General features: G+C 35.6%; 1 protein-coding gene across 4 annotated transcripts in view; it reads left to right on the top strand.

Moving 5' to 3' along the window:
- The window catches only part of Cfap47 (cilia and flagella associated protein 47), a 355,085-nt gene that overhangs the window by 70,500 nt on the left and 271,889 nt on the right, over positions 1-12,696 (top strand). For all 4 annotated transcript variants that reach the window (XM_063280369.1, XM_063280368.1, XM_063280371.1 and 1 more), the window contains exons 19-20: positions 7,584-7,661; positions 11,423-11,567. In XM_063280369.1, the coding sequence (XP_063136439.1) occupies positions 7,584-7,661; positions 11,423-11,567 (223 nt within the window). The remainder of the gene's footprint in view (positions 1-7,583; positions 7,662-11,422; positions 11,568-12,696) is intronic.

Below are 12,696 nucleotides of genomic sequence, written 5' to 3'. Positions count from 1 at the left end.
GTATATTTATCATAGAGTCTTACCTTCCAGTTTTAGGAGTCAATCAAAGACAAAGGCAGTAGCCTATGTTGTTCTGGGAGTCTCTTAAATTCCTTTCAACAGCTATTCAAATGGAGTTTTAATAAGTTTGGACCTAGGATATTTGTTATTGTTGTTGACTCTTGTTTACTGTATTAATTTTTTAGGTAAACGTTTAGAATTCAGGCAGGCTATGGTTTAGGGTTAACTATGTTGAAATTTAAATGTATGGACCTGAAAAGACAAAACATTGGTCTTTCTAAGCTTTAGTTATCTTCATTTTGAAAGTAGGGTTCTTGAGAGAATTAAGCCATAGAATATCAGGTATTTAAAAACAAAATAATTGTTGAGGATAGTTTTAGCTATCCTGGGATTTTTGTTATTCCAGATGAATTTTCAAATTGTTCTGTCTAACTCTATGAAGAATTGGGTTGGAATTTTGATGGGGATTGCATTGAATCTGTAGATTGCTTTTGGTAAAATGGCCATATTTACTATATTAATCCTGCAAATCCATGAGCATGGGAGATCTTTCTGTCTTCTGAGAGCTTTAATTTCTTTCTTCAGAGGCTTGAAGTTCTTATCATACAGATCTTTCACTTGCATGGTTAAAGTCATTCCAAAGTATTTTATATTATTTGGGACTATTATGAAGGGTGTCGTTTCCCTAATTTCTTTCTCTGCTTGTTTCTCTTCTTTTTTTAAAATTTTATTCTCCATATTTATTAACTTGAGTATTTCTTATTTACATTTCGGTTGTTATTCCTCTTCCTTGGTTCTGGGCCAACATCCCCCTCTCCCCTCCCCTTCTAGATTGGTGTCCCCTCCCCATCCTCCCTGCATTACCACCCTCCCCCAACAATCCCGTTCAATGGGGGTTCAGTCTTGGCAGGACCAAGGGCTTTCCCTTCAACTGGTGCTCTTACTAGGCTATTCATTGCTACATATGAGGTTGGAGCCCAGGGTCAGTCCATATGTAGTCTTTGGGTAGTGGCTTAGTTCTGGAGCTCTGGTTGGTTGGCATTGTTGTTCATATGGGGTCTCGAGCCCCTTCAAGCTCTTTCAGTTCTTTCTAAGATTCCTTCAACGAGGGCCCCATTCTCAGTTCAGTGGTTTGCTGCTGGCATTTGCCTATGTATTTGCTGTGTTCTGGCTGTGCCTCTCAGGAGAGATCTACATCCGGTTCCTGTCAGTCTGCACTTCTTTGCTTCATCCATCTTATCAAGTTTGGTGGCTGTATATGTATGGGCCACATGTGGGGCAGGCTCTGAATGGGTGTTCCTTCTGCCTCTGTTCTAAACTTTGCCTACCTATTCCCTCCCAAGGGTATTCTTGTTCCACTTTTAAAGGAGTGAAGCATTTGCATTTTGGTCATCCTTCTTGAGTTTAATGTGTTCTGTGCATCTAGGTTAATTCAAGCATTTGGGCTAATACACATTTATCAATGAGTGCATACCATGTGTGTTTTTCTGTGATTGGGTTACCTCACTCAGGATGATATTTTCCAGTTCCATCCATTTGCCTATGAATTTCATAAAGTCATTTTTTTGATAGCTGAGTAATATTCCATTGTGTAGATGTACCACATTTTCTATATCCATTCCTCTCGTTAAGGGGATCTAGGTTCTTTCCAGCTTCTGGCTATTATAAATAAGGCTGCTATGAAGCTGGGTCCTCAGGTAGTTCAACGTCCACAATTTTTTGAGGAATCTCCATACTGATTTCCAGAATGGTTGTACCAGTCTGCAATCCCACCAACAATGGAGGAGTGTTCCTCTTTCTCCACATCCTCGCCAGCATTTGCTGTCACCTGAGTTTTTGATCTTTGCCATTCTGACTGTTGTGAGGTGAAATCTCAGGGTTGTTTTGATTTGCATTTCCCTTATGACTAAAGATGTTGAACATTTCTTTAGGTGTTTCTCAGCCATTCGGCATTCCTCAGCTGTGAATTCTTTGTTTAGCTCTGAACTCCATTTTTTAATAGGGTTATTTGTCTCCCTGTGGTCAAACTTCTTGAGTTCTTTGTATATTTTGGAGATAAGGTATCCATTGTAGGATTGGTAAAGATCTTTTCCCAATCTGTTGGTTGTTGCTTTGTTCTAACAACAGTGTCCTTTACCTTACAGAAGCTTTGCAGTTTTATGAGATCCCATTTGTCAATTCTCAATCTTAGAGCATAAGCCTTTGGTGTTTCGTTCAGGAACTTTTCTCCAGTGCCCATGTGTTCCAGATGCTTCCCTAGTTTTTCTTCTATTAGTTTGAGTGTATCTGGTTTGATGTGGAGGTCCTTGATCCACTTGGACTTAAGCTTTGTACAGGGTGATAAGCATGGATCGATCTGCAATCCTCTACAAGTTGACCTCCAGTTGAACCAGCACCATTTGCCGAAAATGCTATCTTTTTTTCCATTGGATGGTTTTGGCTCTTTTGTCAAAAATCAAGTGCCCATAGGTGTGTGAGTTCATTTCTGTGTCTTCAATTCTATTCCACTGGTCTATCTGTCTATCTCTGTACCAATACCATGCAGTTTTTATCACTATTGGTCTGTAATACTGCTTGAGTTCAGGGATAGTGATTCCCCCTGAAGTCCTTTTATTGTTGAGGATAGTTTTAGCTATCCTGGGTTTTTTGTTATTCCAGATGCATTTGCAAATTGTTCTGTCTAACTCTCTGAAGAACTGGATTGGTGTTTTGATGGGGATTGCATTGAATCTGTAGATCGCTTTTGGTAAAATGGACATTTTTACTATATTAATCCTGCCAATCCATGAGCATGGGAGATCTTTCCATTTTCTGAGGTCTTCTTCAATTTCTTTCTTCAGAGTCTTGAAGTTCTTATTGTACAGATCTTTTACTTGCTTGGTTAAAGTCACAGCGAGGTATTTTACATTATTTGGGACTATTATGAATGGTGTCGTTTCCCTAATTTCTTTCTCGGCTTGTTTCTCTTTTGTGTAGAGGAAGGCTACTGATTTATTTGAGTTAATTTTGTACCCAGCCACTTTGCTGAAGGTGTTTATCAGGTTTAGTAGTACTCTTGTGGAACTTTTGGGATCACTTAAATGTACTATCATATCATCTGCAAATAGTGATATTTTGACGTCTTCTTTTACAATATGTATCCCTTTGATCTACTTTTGTTGTCTGATTGCTCTGGCTAGAACTTCAAGATGTATATTGAATAAGTAGGGAGAGAGTGGGCAGCCTTGTCTAGTCCCTGATATTAGTGGAATTGCTTCAATTTTCTGTCCATTTAGTTTAATGTTAGCTACTGGTTTGCTGTATATGGCCTTCACTATGTTTAGGTATGGGCCTTGAATTCCTATTCTTCCCAGGACTTTTATCGTGAAGGAATGTTGAATTTTGTCAAATGCTTTCTCAGCATCCAGTGAAATGTTCATGTGGTTTTTATCCTTCAGTTTGTTTATACAGTGGATTGATGGTTTTCCCTACATTAAACCAACCCTGCAAACCTGAAATGAAGCCTCCTTGATCATGATGGATGATTGTTTTGATGTGCTCTTGGATTCAGTTTGCAAGAATTTTATTGAGTATTTTTGCATTGATATTCATAAGGGAAATTGGTCTGAAGTTCTCTTTCTTTGTTGGGTCTTTGTGTGGTTTAGGTATAAGGGTAATTGTGGCTTCATAGAAGGAATTCAGTAGTTCTCCTGTTTCAATTTTGTGGAATAGTTTGGATAGTATTGGTATGAGGCCTTCTATGAAGCTCTGATAGAATTCTGCACTGAAACCATGTGGACCTGGGCTCTATTTAGTTGGAAGACCTTTAATATGTGGTTCTATTTCGTTAGGAGTTATGGGGTTGTTTGAATAGTTTATCTGTTCCTGATTTACCTTCTGTACCTGATATCTGTCTAGGAAATTGTACATTTCCTCCAGATTTTCATGTTTTGTTGAATATAGGCTTTTGAAGCAGGATCTGATGATTTTTTGAATTTCCTCTGATTCTGTAGTTATGTCCCTCTTTTCATTACTGATTTTGTTAATTTGTACACACTCTCTATGTCCTCTCGTTAGTCTGGCTAAGGGTTTATGTATCTTGTTGATTTTCTCAAAGAACCAATTTTTGCTTCTATTGATTGATTTTTGCTTCTATGGTCCTTTTTGTTTCTACTTGGTTGATTTCAGCCCTGATTTTGATCATTTCCTACCTTCTACTCCACCTGCGTGTATTTGCATTTTTTGTTCTAGAGCTTTTAGGTGTGCTATCAAGCTGCTGATATATGCTCTCTCCTGTTTCTTTGTGCAGGCACTCAGGGCTATGAGTTTTCCTCTTAGCACAGCTTTCATTGTGTCCCATAAGTTTGGGTATGTTGTATCTTCATTTTCATTAAATTTTAAGAAGTCTTTAATTTCTTTCTTTATTTTTATTTGACCAGGTTATCATTGATTAGAGCATTGTTCCACTTCCATGTATGTGTGGGCGTTCTTCCCTTATTGTTAGTGAAGGCCAGCTTTAGCCCATGTTGGTCTGATAGGACACAAGGGATCATTTCTATCTTTGTGTATTCATTGAGACCTGTTTTATGAGCAATTATATGGTCAGTTTTGGAGAAAGTACCATGAGGTGGTGAGAAGAAGGTATATCCTTTTGTTTTAGGATAGAATGTTGTATAAATATCTGTTAAGTTCCTTTGTTTCATGACTTCTCTTAGTCTGTTTATGTCTCTGTTTAATTTCTGTTTCCATAATCTGTCCATTGATGATAGTGGGGTGTTGAAATCTCCTACTATTATTGTGTGAGGTGCAATGTGTGCTTTGAGCTTTAGTAAGGTTTCTTTTATGTCTGTACGGGCCCTTGTATTTGAAGCATAGATATTTAAGATTGAGGGTTCATCTTGATGGATTTTTCCTTTGATGAATATGAAGTGTCCTTCCTTATCTTTTTTCATTACTTTTTTTTGGAAATCGATTTTATTCAATATTAGAATGGCTAGTCCAGGTTGATTCTCCCTACCATTTGCTTGGAAAGTTTTTTTCCAGCCTTTCACTCTGAGGTAGTGTCTGTCTTTGTGTCTGTGGTGTGTTTCCTGTAGGCAGCAGAATGCAGGGTCCTCATTGCGTAACCAGTTTGTTAATCTATGTCTTTTTATTGGGGAATTGAATCCATTGATGTTGAGAGATATTAAGGAATATTGATTGTTGCTTCCTGTTATATTCGTATTTGGATGTGAGATTATATTTTTGTGCTTTTCTTCTCTTTGTTTTGTTGCCAAGACAATTAGTTCCTTGCTTTTTCTAGGATGTAGCTTGCCTCCTTATGTTGGGGTTTAACATTTATTATCCTTTGTAGGACTGGATTTGTAGAAAGATATTGTGTAAATTTGGTTTTGTCATGGAATATCTTGGTTTCTCCATCTATGTTAATTGAGAGTTTTGTTGGTTACAGTATCCTGGGCTGGCCTTTTTTTCTCTTAGGATCTGTATGATATCTGTCCAGGATCTTCTTGCTTTCATTTTTTCTGCTGAGAAGTCTGGTGTAATTCTGATAGGTCTGCCTTTATATGTTACTTGACCTTTTTCCCTTACTGCTTTTAAAATTCATTCTTTATTTTGTAAATTTGGTATTTTGACTTTTATGTGACAGGAGGAGTTTCTTTTCTTGTCCAATCTATTTGGAGTTGTGTAGGCTTCTTGTGTGTTTATGGGCATCTCTTTTTTTAGGTTAGGGACATTTTCTTCTATGATTTTGTTGAAAATATTTACTGGTTCTTTGAGCTGGGAGTCTTCACTCTCTTCTATAGCTATTATACTTAGGTTTGAGTCCTGGATTTCATGTATGTTTTGGACCAGTAGCTTTTTCCGTTTTACATTATTTTTGACAGTTGTGTAGATGATTTTTATGGAATCTTCCGCTCCTGAGATTCTCTCTTCTATCTCCTGTATTCTGTTGGTGATGCTTGTATCTACGCTCCTTGTCTCTTTCTTTGGTGTTCTATATCCAGGGTTGTATCCCTTTGTGCTTTGTTTATTGCTTCTATTTCCATTTTTAATTCCTTGACCTGTTTGATTGTGTTTTCCTGGAATTCTTTCAGAGATTTTTGTGATTCCTCTCTATAGGCTTCTTCTTCTTCTTCATTTATGTTTTCCTGCATTTTTCTAAGAGAGTTCTTTAGTTTTTTCTTGAAATCCTCCATCATCATGATCAAATGTGATTTAAAATCAAGATCTTGCTTTTCTGGTGTGTTTGGATGTTCAGTGTTTGCTTTGGTGGGAGAATTAGGCTCTGATGATGCCATATAGTCTTGGTTTCTATAGCTTGGGTTCTTGCGCTTTCCTCTTTCCATCAGGTTTTCTCTGGTGTTACCTTGTTCTGCCATTTCTGACAGTGGCTGGATCATCCTATAGGCCTGTGTGTCAGGAGTGCTGTATACCTGTTTTCCTCTTTCAGCCAGTTATGGGAAAAGAGTGTTCTACTTTAAGGCATGTAGTACTTCCTGTGTACTGGTCTTCAGCTGTTCCTGTGGACCTCTGTCCTGAGTCCACCAGGCAGGTGAATTGGAGCAGAAAAGTTGTTCTTACCTCTGGTCCAGGGGCTGAAGTCGCTCTTGGAGGGCTGCTTTTGATCTCTCTGTGAGGGTGGTAACCAGAAGGGCCTGCCCCATCTTTTCCTGGGGCCCTGGTGCACCCAGGTCCCATATGGCATTAGGCATTTTCCTCTGGAGTCAGAAATGTGGGCAGAGTCTAGTCTTTTCTGGCTTCCTAGGTGTGTCCGCCCATCTGAACGTTTAGCTCTCCCTCCCACGGGATTTGGGTACAGGGAACTGTTGACCAGGTCCCTACAGATCCGGGCAGTGTCTGGATCACAGTGGCACTTTAGTTATTTTTGAATAATCTGTTTTCTTCTTCTTCTTGGATTTTTTTTTAACATTTCAAATGTTATTCCCTTTCTTGGTTTCCTGTCTATAAGCCCCCTATCCCATCCCCCATCCCCAATCTTCTATGAAGGTGTTCCCCCTCCCCAACTCCTCCCCTTTCCTCCCCTTACTTTCCCCGATACTGGGCAGGGTTTCCAGCCTTGGCAGGACCAAGGGCTTCTCCTCCCCTTGGTGCCCAAAAGGCCATTCTCTGTTACATATGCAGCTGGAGCCATTGGTTTGTCCATGCGTAGTCTTGGGTAGTGGTTTAGTCCCTAGGAGCTCTGGTTTGTTGATATTGTTCTTCTTATGGGGTTGCAAACCCCTTCAGTTCCTATAATCTGTTTTAATTAAGGAAAAATATGTTATGTAGAATTATAGTCAGATCTAGTCAAATACATAGTATTTTGCAGGTAAATATATGTATGGTATCTAATTTCTAATAGTTGTGTGCTCAGTTTTCTAAGCAATATCTATGGAGCCAAAGAAAAAAATTGATAATAACCGTTAGAATAAATTTTTAAATATAAATTCATATATGCATACCTGCACACTTATACATATAATTTTTACTTAAATCATTTAAATTTCAAAGTATTATTTAGTGACATAAATTTTCATATATGTATGCATATAGTTTAATTTAATTTCCACAAAAATTAAAAGTTCTCTATTTTTTTTAATGAGGTTGCTATTCACCATGCAAATGTCATAGATCTTAGGATTGGTGGATCTGTTGAAATTGCTGATGTTGAAATCACACCTGTGAGTATGCCATTTGCTCGTTTGCTTAATTTACACTGTTATAGTTGTAGTGTATTCCTACTCAGTTATGTAATGTCTTCTGTTATTAATGTAGGTGATAAAGCAGAGTATTGAATTTTTATGAATAAACGACAGAATGTAGGTATAAAGAAGCTATCATGATTGCTAAAATTGCATAAATTCATTATGTTCTCATCTTTCATAAAAGGTGATGCTTTGACTATAGTGAAAGGATACTCATGTGCTGTGTGTGTGTGTGTATGTGTGTGTGTATGTGTCTGTGTGTGTCTATGTTTGTTTATCTGCCTTAGCTTTGTTATAATTGGTCTAATTTTGATTTTTGCAATGCTTATGATGTGTTTGTAATTTTTGATGAATTATTTTAATTGAATACCGTGTATCTACTATTGCTTTAATTTGCATAAAACTATACTGTATTTTTTACACTGCTGTAAAATGCTTTATATTTAAAAATATATATTTAAACATATATATGTATATATGCACACACACACATATATATATACATATATATATATTTAGGACCATCATTCCGTTGTTCTTCCCTTATGTTTTTTCTAGCTTTTGTTATTGCATGCAGTTATCATGATAGGTCACATGAATGTATCCTGGGTACAAAGGCTTCTTGAGATGTAGGGTATATTTATGTTTATTTTCACAAATAATTTCAAACATATATTGCTTTTGTCTTATTTTTCCATATTTAAATGCTCCACTAGTTGTGTTATGAGATTCAAAATGCTCATCTAATGAGTTGAAAATGCTCATCTAATGAGTTGAAAATAGATACCTCATTGTAGCCTTGATTTTATTTTTTGGACCTATTCTCAGATCAGATTTTCAAATTATTACCTATTCATAAATAGCATTTTTTCTATAATTGGTAATACATGTATACACTGACACACATGTGCATATAGAAATATATGCAGAGACACACAGACCCAAACACACACACTTATGTTTCTTAATCATCATCTTTTTTCTTTTTTTTTTTTTTTTTTTACTTTTTTCTTTTTTTTCCTTTTCAACATTTCAAAGAATGAGTTCTAGTCAATTTACCTGAAAAAACTTGCATTAATAAATGAGGCTGTTGTGTTTCCCCATTATTACATTTTTAAGATGCAACCTTTTATACTCTGGGAACTTCTCCACAGTTATCATTTTGGGATTTCTTTCAACATTGTTTATATCTTCCAATTGTTTCACAATCTAGTGCCGTTATGGTGCTAAACTCTAAAATATAAAGATTATAGAGTTTAACTGGCTGTCTCAGTACCTCAGTGCCAGTCTGTACTTTATTGACACAACAGTTGTTCTAGCATCAGGCTTTAATTTCTGATTCCAATTGTTCAGTGATAAAAACATGATATCTACAGACCAGCAGTCATTCAGCTAGCCTATTTAAGACTGTGGGATTATTAAAAATGAAGTGTGTAAGAGGTGATGGGAGGCACAAAGAAATCAAGGAAAATCTGGAAAATTGGCTTCTTTTAAAAATATAGAAATATTATAAGAATATGTTTTGGTTTAATCACATATGTGAAAATGTGGAGCCACTTGACAGCAGCTGATTATGATTTGACTCATGCTCTAGCAGACGTGTGGTTTTTCTGGCAGCTGATAGTTTCTGAGATTATGTGACATTTAGAATTCTGGGAATTGTTTAGAGGAGATATAATATACTGAAGTCCTGATAGGTTAGGTTGTTGGTCAGTGTGTGTGTGTGTGTGTGTGTGTGTGTGTGTGTGTGTGTGCGTGTATGTATGTAAATTAGATTCAGAGATTTCTGTGATCAAGATCCCAGAATAAAATATATCTTTCTAGTATTTCCATGTTCTTAAAAAACAAAATTCCATAACTGTCACTATAAAGGACTCAAAAAAAACATGATCAACATTACATATAAATACACAGTGACTGAGTTTGTACGTACAGGGAGGGTTTCCATTTTAGTTTTTATGGGTTTCTGAGTGTGTGAATGATTGGGTCTTTATTTCTTGTGCCTATTTTGGGCTGTTTTCATTTGTTTGTTTCTTTTATCCAATTCTGATTTATTAGTTTTTGCTTTGTCTTACTATAATTTATTTTATTATATTTTATTTAATTATTCCACAAATACTTCTTTTTTTCTGATGAGAGATAACAAAAAGGATGCATCCAGATAAGACAGGAGATAAGGAACAACTCGGCGGAGTAGATGGAGGGGAAGCCATAATCAGGATGTATTATACACAGAAAATCTATTTCAGTATCAGGAAGAAAAGAAAATTATATCCTAGAAAAGCTAAAGTGTGTTTCCCTTTAGTATGATATATTATGGAAAAATATTGAACATTGAAGCTTTATATTACTCTATTTACTCATGCCAAATTCATTTTGGGGCATACTTTACAAAGCAATATAGAATAGAATCACTTAAAGTGCTTCATATTGATCATTGTTTATCAATAAGCCTTTATTATTTTGTAATTTAGATATGTAGCTGTCTTTTAAAATAATTTACTCATCACTTTTAGTAGTTTGCTTGTAATTCTCACAGTAAGATGAGGAGAATGAATACAAATTAGATACCAGCCTGTACCACTCCTGGGCATATAACCAAAAGATGTTCCAACATATAACGTGGATACATGCTCTACTATGTTCATATCAGCCTCATTTATAATAGCCAGAAGCTGGAGAGAACCCAAACATTCCTAAACAGAGGAATGAACACAGAAAATGTGGTATAGTCACATAATGAACTACTACTCAGCTATCAAAAACAATGCCTTCATTAAATTCTTAGGCAAATGGATGGAAGCGGAAAATATCATCCTGAGTGAGGTAACTCAATCACAAAAGAACACACATGGTACACATTCACTGGTAAGTGGACATTGGTCCAAAAGCCTGAATTATATAAAAAACAATTCACAGACCATATGAACCTCATAAGAAGGATGACCAAAGTATAGATGCTTCAGTCCTTCTTAGAAGGAGTAACAAAATATTCACAGGGCGAAATATGGAGATAGAGTATGGAGTTGGGCCTGCAGAAAAGGTCATTCATAGTCTGCCTCACCTGTGTATCCCAGGAATGCAGATATAGTCTAATACATGGAAATCCCTCAATATAATTTACTATAAAAACACACTTAAAAAAACACACGTGATCATGTAATTAGATGGTAAAAACACCTTTGACGAAATATAAAACCCCTTCATGTTAAAATTATTGGAGAGATCAGTAATTCCTTGTCCATATCTAATTATAATAAAAGCAGAATACAGCAAACAATAGCCAATAGCAAATGAAATGGTGAGAAACTCAAAGCAATCCCTTCAAAATCAGGGAGAAAACAAGGCAGAACACCCTCTCCCTACCCATTCATTGTAGTACTCAAAGTTCTAGTTAGAGCAATTAGACAACAAAAGGAGATGAAAGTGATAGAAATGGGGAAGGCAGAAGTCAATATATCACTATTTGCAGATGATATGATAGTATACATAAGCAACCCAAAAAATTCTACCATAGTTCTCCTACAGCTGGTAAAAATCTTCAGCAAAGTTAAAGAATGGGAGGAGGATTAATGTGTTTTAGTATATCACATATAGGATATAGAGGAAGAGGAAGATAAAATTTTAGAGAGATATTTTTGGCAACTAATCTATTTGACAAATATAAAATATAAATCTGACTATACATACTTTTAAAGTATAATTCTACTTTCTAATTATTATTCTTTTCCTTTTAGAACACATTTAATTTCAGCGGTACCTATGTTGGCACTACAGACATTATTACATTTGTAATAAGAAACAAAGGTGTGACACGTGCCAAAGTTGAGTTCAATTTAAAAGAATTTCCACTTTTCGCAATGGATTTTAAGGGAAATGCAGGTATATGTTTTTGCTGTAATAGTATTATAAAGCAAAGTACTTTAAATTTTTTTTTTTCAGAGCTGGGGACCGAACCCAGGGCCTTGCACTTGCTAGGCAAGCACTCTACCACTGAGCTAAATCCCCAACCCTGCAAAGTACTTTTAAATTGTCTAAGGTATAACAATAAAAAACATGACAAAGGACTTTATTGTCTAAAATTTCTCATGATTTTATTTTTTAAACATGTATTGTAATATGATAATATTTTGATAATATGATTTATAGTCATATATTAATTAGCTTCATAGTAGTAAACAAGATATATAAATATGCTATAAGTGAAATATGATTGTTAATTTTATATTCTCAAAATTGTTTGCAGTCTTCTCTGTGTTTAATTATGTGTCAGGAGGCATGTTTATTTTGGCTTACTTTATGAACTAATTATCTTTTTTATTTCAGGAGTTAGCAAACTAATTCTCATAGGTCAAATTTTATTTAAACTTTATCTTAAAAACGAAATTTATTAGAATATACATTCATTTGCATATTGCTTATGGTTGCTTTCATTCTATAATGACAGAATTGAAGAATTGATTCAGAAATGTTTCACAAAGAATAGAATCTTTGTTATTTAAATTCTTACAGAAAAATGTCCTTCTAAATGCCTTAGGTATTTATTTATGTATTTGTTTTATTTATGTGAGTACAGTGTCACCCTCTTCAGACACACCAGAAGACGGCTGGATTCTATTACAGATGGTTGTGAGTCATTATATGGTTGCTGGGAATTGAACTCAGGACCTCTGGAAGAGCAGTCAGTGCTCTTACTTGCTAGGCTGTATTTCTTAATCAGTAAATATTTAATAAATTTCACTGATAGCGTAAACATTAGACTAAGTTTATAAGGTAACTAAACCATTTTCTTTGTTCTTAAGAAGTGAACATGTAGGGTTATGTGTCAGAATCTCAGTGACAAACATGAACCGTTCAGAGGATTTCACTAAATATACTTTGGAAAGTGAATTTTGTATAAAGTTTAGGACAGTATTAAAAGAAACAAAATGTTGGAAGCTGCTCTTATCTCAAATCCTGAGACAGCAAGAAGAAAGAATACTACACTGGTGATCTAGCAGGAGATGAAATC

This window comes from Rattus norvegicus, chromosome X (assembly GCF_036323735.1).
Source record: "Rattus norvegicus strain BN/NHsdMcwi chromosome X, GRCr8, whole genome shotgun sequence".
NCBI classification, from domain to species: Eukaryota; Metazoa; Chordata; class Mammalia; order Rodentia; family Muridae; genus Rattus; species Rattus norvegicus.
The sequence above is the reverse complement of the archived record's forward strand: the minus strand, read 5'-3'. Positions and strand labels throughout refer to the sequence as shown.